Source organism: Chionomys nivalis, chromosome 23 (genome assembly GCF_950005125.1).
Source record: "Chionomys nivalis chromosome 23, mChiNiv1.1, whole genome shotgun sequence".
Lineage (NCBI taxonomy): Eukaryota > Metazoa > Chordata > Mammalia > Rodentia > Cricetidae > Chionomys > Chionomys nivalis.
This window is the reverse complement of record NC_080108.1, coordinates 27,644,650-27,669,743: the sequence shown is the minus strand read 5'-3', so window position 1 is coordinate 27,669,743 and position 25,094 is coordinate 27,644,650. Positions and strand designations below refer to the sequence as shown.

Sequence of the window (25,094 nt, the reverse complement as noted above, 5' to 3'; positions counted from 1 at the left end):
AAAACCCTTTGGAAAAGATTTAAGTCTGGGGGGTGGGCCTCTGCATTTGAGCGCAGGTACCTGCAGAGGCTAGGGGCATCAGCTCTCCCTGGAGCTGGAAGGGTGGTTTTGTGCTGCAGGATGTGGATGCTGGGATCTGAGCATGGGTCCTCTGCAAAAGCAGCATGTGCCCTTAACTGCTTAGCCATCTCTGCAGCCCAACACCAAAATCCATATTTTAAATAGCTTCGATTCATGCTGTCTTAACTCTTCTTGATCCAGTTTTCTTACCGTCAGCGCTAACACAATCAATTCATAGACAGGCAAGTGTGACTTCGCTCTGAATATATATATATATATACTGGAAACACGAAATCACAGTAGATACTGAAAAAGCTCCAAGCCCAAGACCAGTGACTGTTTTTTCTCGCTGTCACCAGGGCAATGCTGCATGCCTGTTTTTATGACTGTTATGATCCTAATGGACTTCCGATTTTTCATCCAAAGAACCCACACCAGTTTTCTTAGTTAATGTAGAATAATGCATTTTGCCTGTGCCACGTGGTTTTGGGTTTTTTTTTTTTTTTTTGACTCTCACTAATGAACTTCACTGTGCCCCCAGGTTTTCACTATTTTGAAGAATGAAAACACCTTCACTTTTAGAGCTGCTTTCCTTATGTCAGACCCTAGGGCACTTCCAGAAGTGGAGATTACTCCAACAACATAAACATGGTTTGTAGATAAAGAGCCCTAACGTGATGGGCTATAACATGCCAGCCAAAAATCTGAGTTGTAGCTCCCCTGAGGTCTTGCCAATGTTCAAACCTCATCGCTACATTATTACTCATGATAGTTTAAAACCAACTAGAATCTGCGAAGAACTGTAGAACTGAAACGCATGGTAACAAGGAACAAGACGAATGTAAGAGTGAATCACATCTCTATCATGTGGTCCATCACACTCAATGACTACGGGACTGGAAATCCCAAATGCAATACTGTTCCTGAGTGAAGGGAATGAAATCCTGAGGCATGGAGCTGACCCTCTGTGTGTATGAGTTCTGCATTTGTCCACTCAACCAACAGTGCTTTAGAAAACGTCTGTGTCTATGCTCACTGTGGTAGTTTGAATGTTATTGGTTTCCATGATCTATCTCATAGAGAGTGGTACTAGGAGGAGGTGTGGCTTGTTGGAGTGGGTGTGGCCTTGTTGGAGGCCTTGTGGGAGGGTAGACTTTGATGTTTCCTATGCTCAGGATACTGCCCGGTGTCTCATTGTACTTCCTGTTGCCTGTGAGCTGTAGAACTCAGCTACACCATGTCTGTCTGCACACTGCCATGCTCCCTGCCATGATGGTACTAGACTAGATCTCTTAACTGTAAGCCACGACCTCAATTAAATGTTTTCCTTTGTAAGAGCTGCTGTGGTCTCAGTGCCTCTTCATAGCAATAGAAACCCTAACAAAGGTATCAGGGGCTAGGGTATTGCTGTGTTAGGCCTGGCCATATTTTTGTTTGGAGTAACATGGACTTTGGGAGTTTGGGTTAGGAAAGCAATGGAATGTTGTAAGCACTACTTAATGAGCCATCCTAGTAGGAGCATGGAAGACAGCGGTGCTGAGTGTGACTTGATGAACTGTGGGGCCTGGCTCAAGAGGTTTCAGAGGAGGAGAGTGTTGGTATGTGGCCTAGAGACTGGTCTTGTGATATTCTGGTGAAAAAAGTGGCTGCTTTTTGCCCTTTTCTGAAGAGTCTGCCTGGGGCTAAAGAGTTTAGATTCATTCCTTTGCCAGAGGAAATCTCAAACCAGCCCAGTATAGACTGTTTTGTGGTTACTGGTGATAGTTCTAATGAAGATTTATAATGAAATGGAGCAAGCTGAGCAGGGGAAAATACTTCTGGAGAAAAAGAGCACTAGGAAGTGGAATGGAGCTAAATTCTGTGTTCAAGGAGATAAAGAGATTAAGGAATGAAATAATGGGAGTATTGACCTCAGGGCAAGATCCCACCCAGATAAATTTCCAACTTGTGAAAAGGAATTAAAAAAAACTTTAGAACTGGGTGTGGTGATTGCACACTTCCCAGCACTGGGAAGGCAGAGGCTGAGGGATCTATGAGTTTGAGGTCAGCCTGGTCTACAGATCCAGTTTCAGGATAGCCAAGCTTAGGTAGTGAAGGAAGGTTAAAAACAGAAGGTTGGTGAAGATATAATTGAAGGAGGCGGCCATATTCCAGCCCCAGCAAGTGGCAGAACTTGGCAACTTTGGCCACATGGTTCTGGCTTTAGAGTTAAAGATAGAAGAAATGAGTTATGGAATTTACCTCTGTGCCTAAGGAAAGCCGCTGAGGCCAGGCTTGTGTCAAGGGCCTAGAGAGGCCATTGTGTGAAGCTGTAAAATTGAAGCCTGGATTGCCTTGGAGATCCAAAGATGTTAGAGATGCCAGAGTCTTGGGATACCTGCCAAGAAGAGCTGCAAACAGGGAGTGGAACCAGCCCAAGAGAAAGAAATGTGTTGTGATCAACAAAGCTGAATGGAGTTGAAGATCTGGAGAGCGTTTTGACATCAGACACGGAGATGCAGAGCTTGGAGTTTTCCCATCTGACTTTTGGTCTTTTCTTTAGTATTTTCTCACTATGTTTTCTTTCCTGCATTTTGGAATGGTAATGGATATCCTGTGCCATTATATGTTGGAAGTATGTGATCTGCTTTTTGATTTGATTTTTATAGGTCATTATAGCTAAGAGATTACATGAATCTCAGAAGAGACTTTGAACTTTGGACTTTAAAACATTGTTGAAACTGTGATAGACTATGGGGACTTTTGAAGTTGGACTAAATGAATTTTTCATTATAATATTGTTATAAGACTATGGGGCTCAGAGAGTGCAACGTGGTAGTTTGGATGTAATTGGTCCCCATAACTACCTAGAGAGTGGCACTATTAGGAAGTATGGCTTGTTGGAGGAAGTATGGCACTGCTGGGACAGGCTTTGAGGTCTCCTATGCTCAAGATACTACCCAATGTCTCAGTCTACTTCCTGTTGCCCCCAAAAATGTAGGACTCTCAACTACTTCTCTAGCTACACAAAGCACAGAGGGACCATGTCTTGAAAAAAAACAAATCCAAAACAACAATAAAACCAATAACATTGATGCATACTTTAGAGGTGACTTATTTTAAAGCATATTGGAAGACATGCATTTATTATATGAAGTATTTTGTCATTTTACATAAGGAACTCAAATCCCTTATATCTTTGGGTTTTGACATCTGATGGGTCCTGAAACCTGTCACCCAGCGATATCAAGGGATGACTGTGCACCTAACAAAGTGTGGTGCTAAACATTATCAAGGGGAGTTGAGAGAAGTCAGAAGTGGTCCAAGGAAGGGGACTGAATTTTTGTTTGGGAATGCTTAGTTGTAGGTGAGCAGTCTTTCCAGGTTGTTGTATGGGTTTAATGTGGTTTTTATAGAATCCCAGCAATGGTTTTTGAAGGTAAAGATGACTCATTCTGAAATGCACATGGAAAATTACAGGCCCCAGGACTGAACCACTGTGCATTAATTAATAATGTGGGAATGACACTCTTCCAGATTTTTCAGTTCACTTGAGGGCTGCTGTTATGGCCAGCATGGCATTGGGAGACAGCACACAAATTAAGGGGACAGAACAGAGAACCTAGAGATAGATATACATAATTATGTCTAAGTGAATTTTTTTTTTTTTTTTTGGTTTTTCGAGACAGGGTTTCTTTGTAGCTTTGTAGCCTGTCTTGGAACTAGCTCTTGTAGACCAGGCTGGCCTCGAACTCACAGAGATCCACTTGCCTCTGCCTCCCGAGTGCTGGGATTGAAGGCATGCGCCACCACCGCCCAGCTAACTGAATTGTTTTTATTCCAGTATGGGAGTTGAACCATGGCCTCACATTTGACAGTCAAGATCTATACAACTGAGTGACACCCTCACCATTTTCTAACATATATATTATTACTAAAGCGCAAGAGGAAAAATGTACTGGAGCAATTGAACACACATAAGAAAAAAAAAAAACGGACATAAGAAAAAACCAGAGAAGAGACCTTGACCCAGCCTCATTGTGGTACAACAATGACCAGGGCGTAGGTGTCTTTCCAACAGTTAAGTCTGCTGGCCTAGAAGACCCCCAAGGTATTGATTAACTAGTACAATCCGGAGCCCCTAGTACTTGGCATCACCACCAGAAGACTGGGTACTGGAAGTACTCCCTTGGCCTTATGATCAGCTCCAGAGCTCACTGATAAGTTCCTGGGCAAGGAGTACCCAGATTCCTCTGTCCAACTCTGCCTATCCTTGTGTAATAGCCAGAGAAGGGTTCCAGCTACCAGCCAAACCATTTCCATCATAATTTCTCTAGAACAACTTGTAATGTGTAGGCATCTCATGGTTGGGAGCTGTGGGGCACAACCCAAGAATGTAGCAAACTGGTATGATATCACCTTCTAACCACACTTCACCAAACCCCAGAGAAACTTCTGATGACTCCTTGGAGTAACCCAAGGAGGGGCATGATCATCTCTGAATCCCATGATCACAGAGACTTGGGGCTCCTTCTCTAAAGGATGGCTTCTTCCTGTTTTTCTTAGACGTTAACTCTGTACTGGAGGCAAGGATTAATTGTGGTTGGTCATGGGATGTCATGAGTTATGTGACAAATAAGCTGTCCCTATGAGTCTGGATCAAGTCCCTGAGAAAGAGATTCTCTGAACCCCAGTCTTCTTTTTCCCTTTGATGCTGGGGTACATCTGCTTGTCTGATACCCATCCTTCAGGCCAGGTCAGTACCATGGAGGTTCTAACGTGTTTAGGAATCTGGCCTTTCACGTTTGCCTTTCAGAACTGTCAAGCTTACAACGTCTAGTTTATCCTCTGCTCAGGCTGTCCTTGGAAGCCTGTTAGTCCAGCTTGCCCCCTGCTGATGGAGGGGATCGGTCACAGTCGCCTGGAACAGATGCTCAGGGGTGAATACTGCAGTCACGTCCTAGAACTTCATCAAGTTGAGACGCTTATAAAAGGAAACCCATGTGCTAAACCCCCTGAGCATCACAGCTCAGCTTCGCCTGCCGTGAATACGCTGAGAGCACACAAACACACAGCAGCCTATGGTTGAGTGCAACTGTCTAATTCAAAGTCTCGTTCATAAGAGTGTGCTGATCGGCCACGCAGTTTACTGAAAATATAAAATCCCAGAGTTGAAAGCAGTTTCCACTGAACAGCACATCACTTTCTTACCGCCATAAAGTAAAAAAAATCCTTAGTCAGATCATTGAGTGCCTGGAACTAAATATTCCTCCTTGGTCCTAACAGAGTGAGCCTCAAGCTGGGTGGTATTTTTCGCCAAATCTCCTTCACATCCTCAAGTGATGGAGAAAGGATACCAAGGGAAGAGTTGACTAAATATTCCAGAGGAAGTTGAGCTCTCCCGGGGACACAACTTACTGGATCTAGGCTGGGGAAGAAGGCTGTGGCTAAGGTGCCATGCTACATACAGATAGAGAAGAGGGGGTGGGGAGAGGTGAGGAGAAGGAAACAGGAGGAAAGGGATATCTTTGGAAAACACACAAGCAGTGCTTCGAACCGAGAGGGGTACAATTACCTGGTGTGCTGAAGCCTGCAGCTGTGTTTGGGTCCCCGGAACTGGAGTCAGCCACCTGGTGATCGACACTTGGAACCTATAGCAAGAAACACGCGGCATTACCCTTGCTCAGGAGAACACCCGCCCAGGCAACCCCCAGTAACACAGCCGGTCCTCTGAGCCCTCAAATTCCTTTGGTGCAGTCAACACAGATTCCAAATTATCAGGACAAAGCTTTCCAGAAAATTCCAAAGGGTGAAGTAGGAATTTCCGTGTACCATGAACTATGCTGAATTCATGAGGACGTGTCTGTTGGGCTTGAAGTACGAAGGAGAACGTGCAGGTTGTGTGCAAACAGCACTCTATTTTATGCAAGGGCGCTTGAGCATGTGTGGACTGTGGCATCTGGGGAGCATCCTGGAACAAATACTCTGAGGAACAACTGTGTATTTTATGAGGTTGGTGTATGTGAGAATCGAGAATTGAGAATTCAAGTCATCATTGCAGAGACCGAAGCCCATTTCTCTGGCCTTCTGCACCCAGAGTACCTTCCGGGGCACTGGCATACACTGAGTCTATTCACCTTCTACTAGAGCACGATATAGAACCAAGACAGGTTTGCTGGATAATTTTGTCCACTAGAATCATCAAGAGGGGGGAACCTTCTTCGAGAAAACGCCTCCATAAGATCGGGCTGTAGGCAAGCCTATGTAGAGTGTTTTTATAGTTAGTAATTGATAGGGGAGGGCCCAGTCCATTGTAGGTGGTGTCATCCCTGGGCTGGGTGGTCCTGGGTTCTGTAAGAAAGCAGGCTGAGCAAGTCAGGAGGAGTAAGCCAGTAAGCAGCACCCACGCCCCTCCACGGCCTATGCATCAGCTGCTGTCTCCAGGTTCCTGCTTTGAGTTCCTTTGATGATGTACAGTGACATGGAAGGGTGAGCCAAACAAACCCTTTCCTCCTCAACTTACTTTTGGTGATGGTGTTTCATTACAGCAATAGTAACCCTAACGAAGACAAAAGACCAGAGGATCCTCCATGGTCATGGTGGGACGTAAGATGCCTTCTCTCACTTTTTCCTTGTGGTTCCAATAAAAATAAACCATGGGACAAATGGTCATGAGACCCGGCTTGCTTCACCCCAGCATGGCTAGGGCATGGACTGAGCACTGGATAAATGGATGCATCCCAAGTGAACTCCCAGCCTACCCTTGACTTGCTTACACTTTTTCTTCCTTTTGTTACCTTGCCGACTGAATGAACAGGAAGCTCCTTGGATACTCTCTTGGCTGAGCTTTGGGTTACGGTCCAGGTGCACGCAGGGTGGGGGTGCCAGTCTGACTGCCAACTCACAGTGTGACAGCAATGACATGCCATTAAGAGCTACTCTGGCTTGGTGGAATGTGGACTTGGCACGTTCTCTTCAAGTTTAGGTCAGGGGGATCCTGCCACTCTCCTCCTGGACTGCCTTCATTGGGGTTTCTATTGCTGTGACCAAACACCATGACAGAAAGCAACTTGGGGAGGAAAGGGTTTATTTGGCTTATACTTCACATTACTGTTTATCCCTGAAGGGAGTCAGGACAGGAACTCAAACAGGGCAGGGTTCTGGAGGCAGGAGCTGATGTAGAGGCCATGGAGGGGTGCTGCTTACTGGCTTGCTCTCTATGGCCTGCTCAACCTGGTGTGTGTGTGTGTGTGTGGTGTGTGTGTGTGTATTCCAGGATTGTCAGCCCAGGGATGACACCACCCACAATGGGCTGGGCCCTCCCCCACTGATCACTAATGGAGAAAATGCCTTACAGCTGGATCTCATGGAGGCATTTCCTCAACTGAGGCTCCTTCCTCTCTGATGACTCTAGCTTGTTTCAAAACCAGTCAGAACATGGAATGGCTCAGATCTGGAGAGGCCTCAGGGAACAGGACACAGGAGGCTGAGCCCCCAGTCCTCCTGCTCCATCTCCCCCTGCTTGGGCTGTGTGTGATGCAGTTTCTTCGACAACAGGCACAACTCTTCCAACTGTGCTTCAGGCATCTGGCATAGGCCCTGGACGACGTGAGACGTGGCACACCCTGCCCATGTGCCACATTGGCGCCTACCCCTTCGCCAGCTCAGGAAACAATATCTGACTTCTCGTGTTATTTCAGAATTGCTTTGGGGACACACTGGCAAGTAATGAGCTCAAGAGGAGACTGGCGAAGGTGAGGCGAGCCCCTGCGGCTTGGTCCGATTCCAGCTCAGGTAATTACATTCCTGCCTTCCGTGGCGCCAGCTACTTCAATCAGAGGGCCGATGTTCCTCAGCTCTCTCTGCAAGCTACGGTGGAGCTAGGGCAGGTGACCCAGCTGTGGTACCAACACAAAGGGTGTGAGCTGCTGCCTGTTGTGGTGGTGGGGAAGCGGGGCGGTGAGGAGAGCTGGAAACCAAGCTATCGCCAGGGAGGAGAGCAGCCTCCGTGCGGCCTTTCATCCCACTGATAGGCTTTGGAGCAGCAGCACACATGCTATTGTCCTTCCTAAGCCCCCAGGACTGCTGGGGAGGGAACCGAGGGAGAGAGAATTCACGCCACCCTCATGTTACACACACCTTTCCCCCTATGGTATTCACTACACGCCCGTAACCAATTGTGAAAATGTCTGCCAAGAATCTTCCACTAAATAACAAAAAGAAAATGCCTAAAGGGCTATTTCATTCCAGAAGTCTCTCTCCAATATCTAACCCCATATATATGTTTATGTATGTGTGTGTGTGCGCGTGTGTATATATACACACGCGCTACACACGCGCGCGCGCGCACACACACACACATATATGGAGGATGGGGAAGGAGAGACAGGGAAAGAGAAACTTAGAAACCTGCTGCTTGAGAAAGCAAGCTTTGGCAATAAAGAAATATAAATAAAACAAGAGAAATAGAATCCACAAAGGGACAAGGTCAAGAGGAAATTGGATTTGCTTCATATTCTGCAGGGCATCACTCACTTCCCTCTGGCTCCCGTATTCAAGCACCAGGAAATGTAGTTTGGAAAAGAGATGGCTCCTGGGAGCGCATCTGTCACTTCTGAGTAGAGTGTTAGGGGTTTAATTTGAATCTAATGGCAGAGGCCACCTCAGTGCACAGAACTGTGGGGGAAATGGCCATTTGGCTCAGCGGCACTCCAGAGGCAGGAAAGGGGACGGACAACTGTGGCATGAATCTAAATTGCGATTCGAGTTCAGCCACTAAGGCTCATGAGCAGGGATCCCGGCAGGGTGAAGAGAGTGAGGATTGCGAGAGACAGGCTTCCTACACAACTTGCTCTGGACACCCCCAGCCATGTGAGACTGTGGTGGTTTTAATGAGACATGTCTACCATAGTCTTGGGCTATGCCCAGCTGGTGGCACTGTCTGGGGAAGTTTAAGAGGTGAGGCTTTTTTTTTTGCTGGAGGAAGTGTGTCACTGGGGCAGACTTTGGAGAGTAAACACCACACTACTTCTAGCTCTTTCTGTTGGCCTCTCTTTGTTTCTGTCTCTACTGCTGTCTCTCTGCCTCTCTCTCTCTCTCTCTCTCTCTCTCTCTCTCTCTCTCTCTCTCTCTCTCTCTCTCTCATTTCTGATTTGTGCTGGCAGTTCAAGATGTGAGCTGTCAGCTTGCTACTTCAGCTGCCTTCCACCTCTCCACCATGATGGACGTCTATAAGCTGGCCTGGTCAGGATGCTTTATCAATGCAGCAGAGAAACAAACAGGGAGGGACAGCACCTGGGACTTGCTGGCTCCGAGATGCTACGTGGACCAGTTGTCATAACTGAAGGATCAACTGGAATTTAGGCAGATGGGAACCCCTGCATGGGAATTCTGTCCTTTCCTGTGATGTGTTTCTCACTCCTGGATGAAGCCACCCATCTAGTACCACATTCATGAAAAGCTACGGTTTGGGGGCAATGATCAGCTGTCATGGAGAATGAGGGTTTTATATATTCAAGGTCATTTTTGAAATGCTTCACTTGCAAGTTTTAAAATGTAGAGGTCATTTCCTTTAAAATACAATTTATAGGACCCCCAGCTGGTGATACCATGCCTGCCCATCTCCTTTCTCGTAACTTCCAGTATCATATTAGACTTCCCTTCCTAGCTGAACTGCTACCCAGTCAAGTACTTCTGGTTGAGCCAACCTAGACACTGAATTTGTCAAAGGCACTTCCAGTTTGGCATGCAAGGTCAGAAAACCTACACCCAGTGCTACAGCAGACGCCCCCACTCCCCCTTGTTCATCTCTGCATGCTGCACTCCCACCACCTCACCCACCTCTGCATGCTGCACTCCCCCACCCTGCCCACCTCTGCATGCTGCACTTCTCCCCTGCCCCTCTGCATGCTGCACTCCCCCTACCCCCACCTCTGCATGCTGCACTCCCCCACCCTGTCCACCTCTGCATGCGCATTCCCTCCACCCCGCCCATTTCTGCATGCTGTACTCCCCCCACCCTACCCACCTCTTCATGCTTCACTCCCCCTACCCCCACCTCTGCATGCTGCACTCCCCCTACCCCCACCTCTGCATGCTGCACTTCCCCCACCCTGCCCATTTCTGCATGCTGTACTCCCCCACTCCGCCCACCTATGCATGCTGCACTCCCCCACCCCACCCACCTCTGCATGCTGCACTTCCCCCACCCTGCCCATTTCTGCATGCTGCACTCCCCCACCCCGCCCACCTCTGCATGCTGCACTCCACCCGGACCACCTTCCTTGTTTCCCATACACCACAGCCCTATCCAGATGGCCAGATACAATTCTTCCCTAAAGTCCCAGGGAAGGTGAACTGTCCCTGTCGTGTCATCACAAGGATTGTCAACGCCATGCAGACTCATGTTTTTATACCCTGCAGCTAAGAAGCATAGCCACCAGTGAGCCCTGGAACGTGGAGGATCGCCTCTGTGACATTGCTGTGGAGCACAGACTGGACTTGTGGGAAAGTTCTGCGCTCCGTGGCCCGGTCTGCGCTCTATGCGCTAGAACCCAGTTCACGAGCTTCGGGAAAGGGGGCTGGAGGTTGAGAATACAGACACAGAGACAGACCGACACACGGACCTCCAAACGCTGGTACCAAAAGCCCCTCTTCATTAGCACCATGTAGGCTTAAATACAGTGCAGTCAATGGCCAACAGGTGAAAATCCCATCTTCTGACCCTCTAAGCTGGGCACAGCTTCTAGTAACTTTAATTAGAAGGTTCTAGGAGGGAAGAGCAGCTGAAGGCCAGGACTCATTAATCCCAACATCCAGCTAAAGGCCAGGACTCATTAGTCCCAACAGGAAAAATGACATCCATACCTAAGCCAGAAGGGAGCGTGTGCTGACCAAGAAAGGGAATAGGTCTGAATGGGCATCCTCAGTCAGACGACTGAAAACAGCCTCTCTGGTGCACACTTGGCATCTCAGTTATTCTGGAGGCTGGAGAGGAAGCTCCATTGAGGCTAGGAGTTCAGGGCCAATCTGGACAACATAGACTGACCCTGTGTCAGAAAAACAAAACTTAGCAATGGCTGCCGTCTCTTACTCCCCTGCCGTCTGTATGTTGTCACGTCGGCCCTGTCTCTCTATCGAGTTTGCTCCACTCTAGCCAGTGCTGATAGGCAATTTATACACCCTCTGGTGTGCAGGGCCAAGCAATTAACCGCCCCCTCATTCAGGGAAACCGCTCATGCTGCGAAGGGGCAGCTCCTTGATGTCTGGTCAAGGGAGATGGACCACCCTGGAGGAGGGGGCAGGTGGCTGACGCAGCCTTCCCTCTGTGGTTGGTAATAGGTTTCCCTCACTTCTGGACTCCCAGAGATGTCTGTGGAATTGAAAAGTGCCCTGACACCTGAGCATCAAAGAAAATGGGCCTGGGAGCTGTGGGTCCTTAATCAACAGATGTGTCCCTGCTATACAGGTGGCCTGGAGAGGGGCCACAGGACATGTCACACACATACCTGGCTGGCTCCAGAGCAAATGGAGTTTGTGCCAGTACCTGCAGGGGGCAGGCTTCAGAGCTTTGACCTTCAGCCCTCCTTACCCAGGTTCTCTGAGAGAAATCATGGAAGGCAGCATTTTCCAGTGCCTTTGGGAGAACAGTGTCATATTGATCTCAGAACCATATATTAGCCTGAAATATATTGCATTCTTCAGGGAAAGAGAAAACTGGTGATGAAACATGAATCAATATCCTTCTCGTGTGCAGTGTGGGGTGGGGGCACTAAACATCACACTCAAAGTCTGTAGCTACGGCCCGCACCTGCGCTTGGGTCTTGCAAGGCCAGCATGGGGCTCCTAGAAAAAGGGTCTTACTGTGAAGCCAAGGTTCTAACAGGGCGGTGCCCCAGGCCTGACACTGTCCACAAGGAAGGGCCCATGGAATCATGATCCATCCACCCAGCCTCCTCTTCTGAAAACACTAAAAACACTAATACTATCTCACAATGGGAAGCAAAGAGGTGGTTCCTTAGCACGAACGTAGAATTCTCTGATAGCAGCAAGCAGGCTTGCTGGAGAGTGGGAAATGACAGAGCTTCCCGCCCAAGGCAGCAACGAAATTACACACTACTGCAGACATGGCTTTGAGGCCCCTGCTTCCCAGGATGGGGTTGCCCATCTGCACCCCATCATCACCTCCTCACTTCTTGGTGTCTATCAACAATGGAGGAGCTTGCTCTGGTTCTAGTGCACCCTCCTCTGGGTCCTGCCATGTGGGTTTGGTGATGCCCCCCCCAGACCTGTTACCACACTTGCCTCTAAGATTCATCATGGTAATGTTACTGTCTTCACCACAAACCTTGACACAGTAATCTACCCCAGTTCTCAAAGTGAGTTCCAGTAACTCCTGGGAATGGACCCGGGATTGGGATTTGATTGACAAGGTTTTGTGGGACTGGGGGATACCCACTGGAATCTACAACCCATTTTCAGACCCTCCCTGGATACCCGAATACAAGCTAGGTACCTCTGAGAGCTAACGCCCGTCATCACAATCAATATCTTCACTGTTTTTATTGTAAACTGAAAGGTAAACCTCATTGCTTTGTTGCAGGTCCCTGCTCAGCTTGGAAAGTCCAGGCAAATGGCTGTCCACGCTGAGAGATTACAGGATCTCTCCTTTACCAAGTCTCTAAGCAGCCTTCCTCCCAGGCATTTCCTACACAGTGACTTTTACCATGCACACAAAAGAGGCCAGAATCCGGAGTCTGGAGCTGCCATGTGCAGCCACTCGAGGCATTTCAGGACTGGAGTGGGCACAGAGGCATTATTCAAGGATCCTCTGGTTGTGTCAGGGCGGGAGGGATTCACCAGGCTGACCCAATATAAATGTATCTTTTCCCTTTGATGCCAACAGCCCAAACATTGCCCATGCGTCTCTCTGATCACTGCATGCATGCGCCCTGCTGTCTTTTTACCTGTCCCCTGACTCAGCCTACAGAAAGTGACCCACCTTCCTGGCTCAGATTATCCTTGAGGCTGAGCTGCTACAGTGGACAGACAGCACTCCACAAACAGAGATTCTTCATGGGCCCCACATCCTGTCGGCGGCTGAGGTTAAACACCAGTAACCCTAATTTTCCTCCACCCCTGCATGTCGTTCTGATGTCCAAGGTGCAGGGGTCAGAGCTTGAGGTGATGTCAAAAAATCTGAGCCCTGCACCAGGGCTATCATCCAGGGGTCAGTCAGTAGGGAAAGGGGAGCAGAGTGCAGACATAGCTCAAGCGCCCTATAGAGCCTCCACATTGTGGTATTATCCAGCTCCATGACTTGTGCTTGGGACAGTATTTAACACATACCTGACAAACCCCATCTTTGCCTCAATCCCTACAGCCTCCACTTAAGGCCTCCCTGACCCCATGACCTCACCTCTCTGCCTGACTACAGATTTCACACTCAACAAGGACAACAATAATAATGGCTAATATAACAACAATGCTATCAAAATATGCCTAGAGACTCCCCTGACTTCAGGATTTACCACGTTCCCAGGCCTCTTCTGAATCAGCACCGTTCCCTTTCATCCAATGAACTTGATACTAATGTGCTTTTTTTCCCCTCATCATTTGTCAGTGAGGAAACCAAAGCTTTACAGACATACTCAACACGCCTGCTCGTGGTTAGGAACCATGTAGCAATGGGAGCTGGCACACAGCTCAGAGAAGTCCTCACATCCCTGGCCTGGGGCTGCCTGACCTCTTACAGATCCATCCGATCATGTCTGCAGCGATGACCAATACAGATCTTGGTCCCCTAAGTCCTTAGTCCCCAAGTCCAGCTCCCCCTGCTCTGGTCACGAGTTAGAAGCTGTCCCAGCTCCTTCTACATTTTCTCCAGACACACTGGGCAGCATGGAACAGAGACAAATCTGAGTTGGGCTGTGTGTCTGCCTGTAGGAATTAACCAAACGGGCAAGTTCACATATTGATGTGCCCAGGCTTGGGCTGGACTCGGCATCCTGCATTTTACCCAAGGCTCACACATTGCACGGTACATGCAGATGCTTCATCACAGGGCAGTGGCTGGTGTCAGTGACACCGTCAGCACTGTCAGGGAGCTTTCTGAGGACAGGCCAGGAAGTGTGGTGTGCAGAGGAGATGATCTTGTCAGGGCCCAGGCCTCACCTGGCTGGCGGGCGTCTGACCCACCACGGCCTCGTATGGTGGGGGCAGCTCAGCAGGATACAGCATGCTCGGGCTGTTGATGGCGACATCGTATATGGTGCTGAATGGGGAGGAAGCGAAGTCCAGGTGGAGGCCTCTAGAAAACAGGACAGCCCATCACACGGTCATCCCCTGAGAACAGAGCCCAGAGTCTGACATTTCTCTTCAAGGGTTGACTGTCTAATACTTGTCATGGTGAAGATAAAGGCCTGAGTCACGGGGCAGGTTTAACTTTGCTCTTTCTTCTGAAAGATGCCTGTATTACATTGACCACTTAAACTCTGTCTACTATAATTAAGACAGTGATAAAGCTGACGAAATTTCTAATTCATGTTCCACGCTCTGTGGCGACTGTCGCTCAGGAGCAACTCTGCATACAGAAGAATACAACAGAGTTCATTATTGGCCTACGGTGTCATTTCAGGTGACACCGCAAAGGCAAACAGAAATCTTCTGTTCAAGTCAGGCCTTGTGGTGTTTGCCTGTAATTGTAGCACTTGGGACAAGGAGACAGGAGCATGGTGACTATGAGGCCATTTGGGGCTCCCTAGAGAGTTCAAAGCCACCCTGGCTATATAGTGAGGCTGTCAGCAACAACAAAATATAAATGGAATATAGTTAACCCATCGCCACCACCAAAACCCCAGAGAACAAAAATAAGAAAAGAAAAATACTGTATTTCCAGGCCACACAGCCTTTCTTCATTGCCTACCCTTGTAAGGCACATGTCTCTGTACCGTCTTTTATTCTGTTCCCCTCCACACCTCCTTCTCCCCTGCCATCACCATTTCCTCCTCCCAAAGACGCTTCCTGTCTGGCTTCTCATGCATCACAGGCCACCGAGAGGAAGACTGACCTGTGGGCCTCCGCTGTGGGCGTACAGGTGTATTCTGGAGGGTAGTAGGGTGGAGGCGGGAGAGGGGCAATGAACTCATCGAAGTCCAGGGTCTGGTGGAGAACAGTGCCATGTGGAGTCACGCAGGCAGCACTGGCCGAGTGGGACCTCTGTGGGAAGAACTGGAGAGCAGAGAGAAGCAGCGTTATCCCAGAGCTTGTGTGGCTGGCCGCTAAGGGAGCTAATTGCAAACACATTACCTATCACGGTTTAGGCTGCCAAGGCATGACTGCTAAACACACTCTGTACAAAGGATAGCTCTGACCTTGCTCTGCTCCACTTCCAATACCGCTATGCAGGATGCCTCTGATGTGTGTGCGTGTGTGCGTGTGTGCGTGTGTGTGTGTGTGTATGTGTGCGTGTGCGTGTGTGTTAAAGAGCTGGGAAGTCCTATGACGCTGATGCCTTAACACTGCAGTCAAAGGACACTCGCCATTCATCCTTCCACGCAGCACCAGCAAGTCCCCATCACAGTGCATACTTGGTACACGCCCTATACCTAAGTCCCTTCTCCGAGTCCTGCAAAGTGCTTCAGGCCTGCACTGTGAGCCCAGCCTGTCTCACATGCTTCCTTAGAGTTCACTATGGGCCCTATGAACACTGATACCTAGGGATCCACACACTTTGTAGGACATTGCCCCCAAAGGTGAAGAAAGCCCACCATGAGCTCTGTGGGGGCAACTGTGAATACTGAGTGCTACTTAAAAATATCAAGGGAAACATATTTTAATAAAACAAATGCCCTCTGCCTGCATTTCTGTTTCTAAAGTATTAACCAACACTTGTTTCTTTCTCCATCCTCGGGGCACTCCTACCAGAGGTCACGTGTTCTACGGAAATGCCCGAGACACTGCTTCATCTATAGGTATAAAATGACCCACACTGCATGGGCTCCGGGGCCTTTCCCAGAGCGTGTCAGTGAGGTAAGAGAAAAGAGACAAACACCAAGAATCACAAGTACACAGTTAAACACAGCAGCTTCGTTAGCAACTACAGCCCTCCAATCAGTGTGGGACAGGGCATCTACCGAGCATTCGTCAGTCAGGTGAGATCTAACCAGGCCTTGAAGACGGGTGGGACAGCACCTCCGGGCTCTAAAACAGATGGCCAGTGAGTGATGTGTTTCAGAAGAGGAAAAAAATTCTTAATTCTGGGGATTTGCAGGAGCCATTGAGGATGTTGGAGCTGGGTGGCAGGGAACCACCTACTGGTGGTAGAGATAGGGTGGGCTCATCCAGACATAGGGGCGAGCAGTTGGAGAATTTCTGAACTTGCAGGGCCGTGTCCAAGGTTCAGAATATGGTCAAATGCAGTGAAATCAGTGTGCTCTGGGCTGATGGCTACATCAGAATGAGGGATGCATGGACTCAGAAATGGCTACTGCCAGCCTTCCCAACACAGAGCACATTCCCTGCCCTTCCAGTTAGGCTGACTGGTTGCTGTTTCCCTAATTGTCAGAAATTAGAGGGGAATTGCTGGCTGTGAGCTGGTCATCCTCTGCTTCAGAAGCTATTAATCCTTGTGCTTGCTGCTCAGTAGCCAGGCGGCGAGGGGAGGGCAGATGTTCTGGGGGTCCAATGAGGAACTATTTTGAATTAGTCTCTATCAGAAATGAGAAGAACCAATTGTATGCTCAGAAAAACTCATGAAATGCAAAAGCATTCAACACCAATGGCCTGACACAAGTTAAGAGAGAGTGCCTCCTTTCTGAGCACGACTTTGGCTTTGCTGGGGACAGCTGGTTTCTTTCAGAAGTCGCCTTGTTCATGGAGTTCTAATCCCAGCAACAGAAAAGTAACAAATATGCTGTCAGCCTGCCTGTGTTTTATCCCCCTGTTCTTTCCTGAATGGGGCACAGAACATGATCAGCCAACATCAACGGAGCAGATGGATGGATGGATGGATGGATGGATGGATGGATGGGTGGGTGGATGGGTGGACACCTCTCTGTTGCAGTGCCCTTGCTCTCCTGCCCCCGCAGAAGCAGCCAACGGAGCAGTGAAAGAGAAAGCTGCCCGGCCTCTGCTCCTGGCATGTGGGCTCCGTCTTCTGCAGGAGCTATTTTTAGAGCAGCCCAGATGAGCTCTTGCTGCTGGAAAATCTCTTACCATCAAGACCTCTGTGCACTGAATCCCATCCACTTTCCAGCTGCCTTCCAACCAGTGCCAACTGCCCCCTGCTCCGAACAAGGTCTGCTCAGCCACCCTCCATACCACATGTACTTTGTTTCCTCTTCCTGGCAACTTAACCCCTTCTCAGCTGGCAACCTGCCAGCCCTCCTTCCATGTTCGTGACTGGAAGGCCTGTCTGCCAGCCTGCACTCAGGATTCATGCTCTGGGGCCTCATGTCTACACCTTCATGGTCAGGTATAAAGCACAATTCTACAGCTCCTGGAGAGGGTAGAAACTCCTGCGTGGTTCTGTCTTCCCTGGGCGGTCTAAACCACACGGAGTCACCAGCACAGCTGTGTGTGGAAACTGGCCGCGCTGCTTACACGTTCTCCCTCCCCACCAGGGTTTGTCACTCATACAATAGCAGTGTGCACCTGAGACTTTATGTCCTGTCTGTTATGGGAGGGGGGCTTCTTCCAGGAACACCTGAAAGTGAGGGGCACCAGGAGCTGCCGTTACTTGACCCTGGGTAGCTTCCCAAGGCGCACAACATGGAGCCCCTAAAATCCGGCTCAGCTCTTACAGTCTAGCTTTCTGCAGTGTGTGTGTTTTTTTTTTTTTTTTCGAGACAGGGTTTCTCTGTAGCTTTGGTGCCCGTCCCGGAACTAGCTCTTGTAGAACAGGCTGGCCTCGAACTCCCAGAGATCCACCTGCCTCTGCCTCCCGAGTGCTGGGATTAATGGGGTGTGCCACCACCATCCGGCTCTGCAGTCTGGATGAGACTGTGAAGAGGTTAATGCACCTCAGACTGCCAGAGTCTGGTCGCCAGACACTGAACGGCCACTGAGACCCATGTGACTTTGCACCTTACTGACCTATTAATCTCAGCGTCCCTTCCCCTGGTGCCACCAGGATTGTAACATGAAATGCCACCCCGTGTCACAGATCCACGCAGCGGTGTCAGAAGGCTCAAATGAAGGCCTCTATGATGGCCATTATCTTTCTTGTCTCCGTGCCCCATCTGCAGGGGAACAGGATGGAGGGCAGGCTTGGGCAGCAAGGGTCTGGGTGCCTCAGCAAGGTTTGCCCGATGCCTGGCTCGCTGCCTTCCCTGCCCCCGGCTTCCTCCCGGCATTCTGGCTCTTTGGGTGACTGTTTGCTAAACTCCTGGGGAGTCACGACTTTGAGTATCCTGCACACCTTCCAGCTGCACGCTCGCCGTTATCAGGGCCTGTGCACACCCGTCTGCACTTTCCAAGTGGCTCTGCTTAGTGTGACATGTGAACAGACGTGAGCAGATAGGGCACTCGAATGGGATGACTGTGTAACGGCTGCGGCTGCTTCCGAGGCTAAGGTGGCAGCGAGGGACGTGGGGAGGACAGTGATGCAACAGAAAGCAGGGAAATGAGATTACATTTAAAAACAAAACTAGAAACGACACGAGAGGCACTTAGGAGGCAAAGCACCTTCTCCAATGGGCTGTGTCAATAAGCGGAACCGCATCACCGCACAGTTACTATTTCTGCGCATGTTAGAAGCGCTGGGCTTTAGCAGTTCCGACAATAGGAGTAACACTTGCCATCTCATGCATTCATGGTGTTAGTTCCATCTGCGGCTAATTATCCCCAATATGGATGCGTTCGAATTATAAGATGTGGGTACTTAGAATCCTAAAGCCCTTAGAGTACAGCTGAGCCCCGGCTGGGGTCATGACCTTGAGTTGCCTGTCTCCGTGAGCCAACTAGAGATCTGCCTGGTAACTCCTACAGTAAACCAAGGAGGCCACAGAGCAAACGGGTGAAATCTGTCAGTCCATGATACCAAGTTGGGGCTCTTCTGAAAAGTTAACGTGACAGTTACATATGAGCCGCAGCAGAAATGGCTGAGGTTTCATCTGCTAACCCTCCAGGGTAAAGTGAACGTGGCACTATGGCAGAATGAGTGCGCATGGATGGTTCATAGCTGCCTTCGCTGCATGGCTGCCCCTGAGGCAGAACAGGAGGATGCTCTCCTTTGACGCCAGGTAAGAGAACCAAGACAGGGCTGTGCTGGATGGCTTTATGTCACCTTGACAGGAGTTAAAGTCACCTGAGAGGAGGGCTCCTCTATTGAGAGAATGCCTCCACAACTTTGGGCTGCAAGCAGGCCTGTAAGGCATTTTCTTAATTAGTGATGGATGTGGGAGGCCCCAGCCCATGGTGGGTGGTGTCATCCCTGGGCTGGTGGTCCTGTTTTCTGTAAGAAAGCAGGCCTAGCAAAGGCATGGGGAGCAAGCCAGTAAGCAGCACCCCTCCATGGCCTCTGCATCAGGTCTTTCCTCCAGGTTCCTGCCCTGTCCTGTTCCTGTCCTGACTTCCTTCAGTGGCAGACTACATTGTGGAAGTGCAAGCCAAACAAACCCTTTCCTCTCCGGCTTGCTTTCTGGTCATGGCGTTTTGTCACAGCGGTAGAAATCAGAGCTAAGACAAGGGCCCAGACTATGGTGCTAGGAATAGGCTTTACCCTCTCGGCCCACCATCCCTGTGTGGAAGGCATGTCAGTATGGCAGAAAGGGGCTGGGTGCATGCATCAGGAGTGCCCCACAGTGCTCTCTGAAAACAGCCTCGTGTGTTGGTTATGAGGATGGGCCAATGGGAGGTTGCACACATGCTGGTGGAAGCTGCTTGCCAGTAGCGACCTTGTCATGAATTAGTGCTTCTTAGAGGAGCTGTGGCTGTGGTATGACACTTGCCAAACATGTACAAGACCAGGGATTCAATCTCTAGTACCACACAGACACATATACACACACGCGCGTGCATGCGCACACATACACACACAGATATACACATATACACACTCATACAGTCACATAGACACAGACACACACACATAGATACACACTCATACAGTCACACAGACACACATACACAGATACACACATATACACACTCATACAGTCATATAGACACAGACACAGGCTTAAATAATACTTCTCAATTTGAGAATCTCAAATAAAAATAACAGAAGAACGACTGGTCAGTAACATGAGCCACAGCTGAGCTCAACAAATGGAAATGCAGCCAGAATTGAGATGTCAAAACAAGTTACAGTAACACTGAGGTCGTGGTGAGTGGCGCATCACAGAACGGCAGCAGAGATTTCATAGGATCCAGTGGGATTATGTTTCAGACACTGACAAACTGATTCCGAAATTCACAGGGAACGACAAGGGGATGGAATTTTCACAACCAGCTTGAGAACAAAGGAAACTGGAGGAGTCTCGCTCCCATTTTAAAAGGGACTATAAGGGGGCGAGCAAGGCTCTGTGGGATTGCTGTAAAGATAGACACGAAGGCTGATGAGATAGAACTGAGAGGCTCTAGATAAACCCATCTGTGGTCAGCTGTTTACCACCAGTGACACGGAGCCAACTCTGTGCCTTAATCTTTGCATTTCAACAAACGGTGCCAGGAACCACACAAAACTGGACCGCCCCAAACGATATACATTGCAACCAACTCAAGATGTTCCTCAACGCCAAACTAAGACTGCAAAACTCTCAGGAGGAATAATTTTATTTCCTTCGGAGACAGGATACCAAAAGCAGAAGCAGGAATGGAAAAAGGAGACACATTGGGCATCATTGAAACTAAAGTGTTGTGGTTTGGGAGCTACCACCAAGGGTCAAGATGATCACCAGAGCAGGAGAAAACACGCACACACCGCACATCTGAGGAGAGATCTGTATATCCAGAGAACACAGAGAACTCCATGATTCAGCAAGAAGAGACAATTCCAGTTTTGAAAATGGGCAAAGTCAGTCTGTTTCTCCACAGAAGATCTATAAGTAGCCATTAGACACACAGGAAGAGAACCACCACCATTAATCACTGGAAAAGGGCAAATTTAAACTACAATGGAACACCACCTCCCAACCACCAGGCTGGAGGAGGGGCAGGGCCGAAAGGCACCGATTCATATGCAGTTGTATGAGCTCTTAGATATGATGGGTACACGGAAGGATCACCACGAAGCTTTCGCGGTTGTCTCGTCCATGCAGATTTCTTTATGTACCGCTGTGAGATTTAGCTTCGTCCAGTGATCACATATTATTCCTTTAATTAAATGACTCAATGAAATGAAGTACAAAGTCTGAAAAGAGATCTCAAAGCATCTCTTTAAACAGCCTGCTTCCATTTTTTGAGATGTGTCCACAAACCTACCGAGTCAGCCTGTTTCTTCTAGGGCCAGCCATACTCCATATGGCCACCCTGTGTCAAAAAAAAGTCACTTTTCTATATTATATGATCCATCCTCTCGGCAGTTCCGGCAGGATGGAAGGACTCGGATACTTATAGCGCTATGAACAGCTCTTCCTTCTGCCCCTTTGCCCCACCATGCTGCTGGACCACACAGCTCAGTCTGACCAGGAGACCAGAAAGCTGCCTGTGCCTCACCAGCAGGAAGCTCAGTTACTCCTGTTTCTGAGTCAGGAGGCTTCTGATGGCAGCTTGTTGTGGCTTAGATGTGGTCAGTCCTTCACGGTCCCTGTGTTGGAGGCTTGGTCCTTGGCTTGGTGCTTCTGAGGGGTGGTGAGGAACCTTTCACAGGTGAGGCCTCCTGGGAAGGATGGGGGTGGTGGGGATGGAGTTAGGTGATTGGACACAAGGCCTTTGGAAGGAAGTAATGTTGGGCTTTTGTTCAGAGAGCTTGTTATGAAGTATAATAAGCCTTATCTCATCCATCTATCTTTGCCCATTGAGATGACATCCACCATGCTGTGACACAGGGGAGGAGGGGTCTTAATGAGTGCAGGCACCATGCTGTTTTGCCCCTTTGACCTTCTAAACCATGATTAAATAACCTCTTTATAGGAGTTTACCCTAGGGTATTTCCTTATAACATAAAACTAAGACATAGCCTTTGTGTTTCTGTAATAATCTGCTTGCTCACAGCACACCACAGTTAGTAAAGTACAGTAAAGCAGTACTGCACTTGCAGTCAGTGCTGTGATGACATCATTACTGTGAGGTCATCATAGTGATGCCGCAGCTGTGGCGTCACTGGTGTGATGTCCAGTAACTGGCTGAAACTCCTACCATCTTGAAAAACGAAGACAAAGCTGGGGGCATCGCAAAGTGGTAGCGCTGTTTCCTACTGTGCACAAGGATCCCAGCATTGCCAACAAAAATCAATGAAGATCAGCAGGTTGTCCTGGGAGACCACTGTCATGGGCGAGGAAGCTACTGAATGAGTAGGTTCAGGGATGTGCTCAGAAGCACCATATAGGCAGAGGCAGTGGGGCTCAGATGCAGCCATGCTGGACACACGACCTCAGGCCTACTTCCGCTCTACGTGGCCACCAATAAGGGCAGCATGTACTTTGGCGTAATTGTAAATGCTTACACAGCTAAACTATGCCTTATTCTTCTTCAACTGGCGATTTTCATTTTAGTGTTTAAAGGTGGGGGGAATGCAAACTGCAGTCATCAACAGCCTTTAGTTCTGTTAGTTTGGTTGAATTGGTGTGATATTTACAGATCAATAGCAAAATCCACCGAGGTGGGTAGAGCCTTCTGGTATTTATATTTAACCTTTCCTTTAAACAGCAAGCTGGAGAAAATTGCCAACACAAGGCCTCCATGAATGAGGCCAAAAGTTCATCGGGCTGAATAACTGCTTAATTAGACACCTTCCAGAACACCACGACCTCTCAGAAAGGTCAGCTCGCTATGACAGCTGCGTGGATGTATGGTGTGAGCACCAGGCTGTGCGCCACATACAATTAGGACCAACGGAGGTGTAACATATTGGTAATGATGCTCTCTGGCCTTATATCTTGATTAATGGATGTGCCGCTAAAAGGCAGATGAGGAGGAAGATTTAAGAGAAAAACCCACTATAGGGATAACCTGTCTTTAGTGAAATGCTTAAAACATTGGGTAGAGGGCACAGCAGTCATGTGGGTCAGGTTGAAAGACAAAGAGACCTTGTATGGCTTGTCCCGGCCAAAAATTGTGGTGTTGGGAGGTGGGTCTAGTGGGAAGTGCTTGGGTAAGAGCACCTAAATGGATTAATGCTATCTAGAGGGAGTGATTTACTCTAATAAGCAGGGTTAGCTACCACTGGGGGACAGGGCTGTTAAAAAACAAAAACAAAAAGGTTAGCCCTTGTCCTTGTTCTGTCTCCCACACGCACCCACTTTGCTTCTGCTATTTGCCACGAGGTTTACACCAGAAGCCAACCACATACAGTTGTGCAATCTTGAGGTCTTCACCTCCCAGAACTGGATGCTTAAGTATACCTACTTTCTTTGTAAATTACTTCGTCTTGGCTATTCCGTTACAGAGAGAGAAAGAGAGAGACAGAGAGACAGAGAGAGAGAGAACACAAATGGGAGGGAGGAAGGGAGAATGAGCACAAGAGTGACTCCTACCCTTAGCACTAAAAACCAATACCCATTTCTTTTTATTATGAGTTTCAAAATAATGTATTGAACTCTAGGCTGTGGTCCATTCATGCTGAGACCACAAAGAGCCATCATGACTTATGAAGTGTGCATTTAGAGATGTTTATTAACAAGAACACAACCCTGCTCTGGCCTTACCACTCCCATGGGAGCAGATGGTTGGTTTTTTTTTTAAAGACTCTGACCATGACACCAGATGAGGGCCACTGGACCCTGACCTCAGGGTTAATTAGCAAATTTCAAAAGCCAAGAACAGCAGTTTTTCAGTTTGAGAAATCATCTTCTAACAACTCCAAACTTCTTTTATTACAGAGAATTCTGAAGAATAAGGACAGGCCTTGTTCTGAAGGTCCCAGAGGGTGTCCAGCACGGCAGGATTTCAACTTAGTCAGGGACATATTCCAGGTGCTTGGAGTGGGGGGGGGGGGCTCTATCATAAACATGGAACTCTCCTGATGTCTGATGTAAGGCCATGGCAGCAAAGATGCAGAATCACCCTCTTCAGAGTGCATCCATCACAAGGTGACTCCAAGGGTCTCTGAGCAGTCTGGACTGATAGAACCCATGGTTCTCTAATCAGAGGCAGAGAACACGTACGCACTGGACTCCAGCTGGTTAGAGGAGGGAGGGCTGGGCTGGCCACTCTGAGAGGGCCTGGGCAAGAGCGGGGTCACTCACCATCTGTAGGACATCAGCAGACACCATCTGCATGCAGCACATGGCTGTGGCCAAAGCGCACACGATGGTGGAGAGGACATTGAGGGCACACACGCTGAAAAGGAGATCCTGAAAGAAGAAAGGACGGAAAAGGGTCAGTCCTTCCTGGTCACCCAGATGCAGAATCCAGGGCACACAGTAAGCACGGGGCAGTGCCACGTGAGCAGAATGCTCGTTTCGTATGTGGCTGTATTTTATTCACGCTCAAAATTAGCCTTTAAAATACACACATTTGTTTGTATTTTCACTCTGCTGCTCAAACTGTTATTAATACTAAAACTATGTCATCCATAATTTTGGTAATTCTTAGGTAGTCTGTAAAACAGCTGAGAAAATATTGGAATGTTCATGTCAGAAGGTGAGTAATTTTTATCAGTCACAAAGTATAGCTCGACAATGATGAGTGTTTAATAAAATGTCAAGTTTTTAAGTGACTTTTTTTTGTGTTTATGGAACTGTAGATTCCCATGTAATTGTCAGAAATAATGCCAAGTTATCATGTGTACCCAGTGGTAGCATCTTGCAAAACCACAGCTTAGCTTATTATCCCAGCCAGGATACTGACAGCACAGTCAAGACATGGAACACCCCACCACTGTGGCTCTCCTGGGTTGCCTCTTAAAAAGAAACTTCCTTCCCTCTGCCTGCTTCTCACTCCAAATACCTTCT

At 48.6% G+C, this 25,094-nt stretch overlaps 1 protein-coding gene across 1 annotated transcript in view; it reads right to left on the bottom strand.

The window, feature by feature from the left end:
* Positions 1-25,094, bottom strand: part of Entrep2 (endosomal transmembrane epsin interactor 2) — a 391,900-nt gene that overhangs the window by 9,189 nt on the left and 357,617 nt on the right. The window contains exons 5-8 of the mRNA XM_057756120.1: positions 24,387-24,494; positions 15,107-15,267; positions 14,212-14,347; positions 5,615-5,690 (exon numbers count right to left, since the gene is read on the bottom strand). Of these exons, the coding sequence (XP_057612103.1) occupies positions 5,615-5,690; positions 14,212-14,347; positions 15,107-15,267; positions 24,387-24,494 (481 nt within the window). The remainder of the gene's footprint in view (positions 1-5,614; positions 5,691-14,211; positions 14,348-15,106; positions 15,268-24,386; positions 24,495-25,094) is intronic.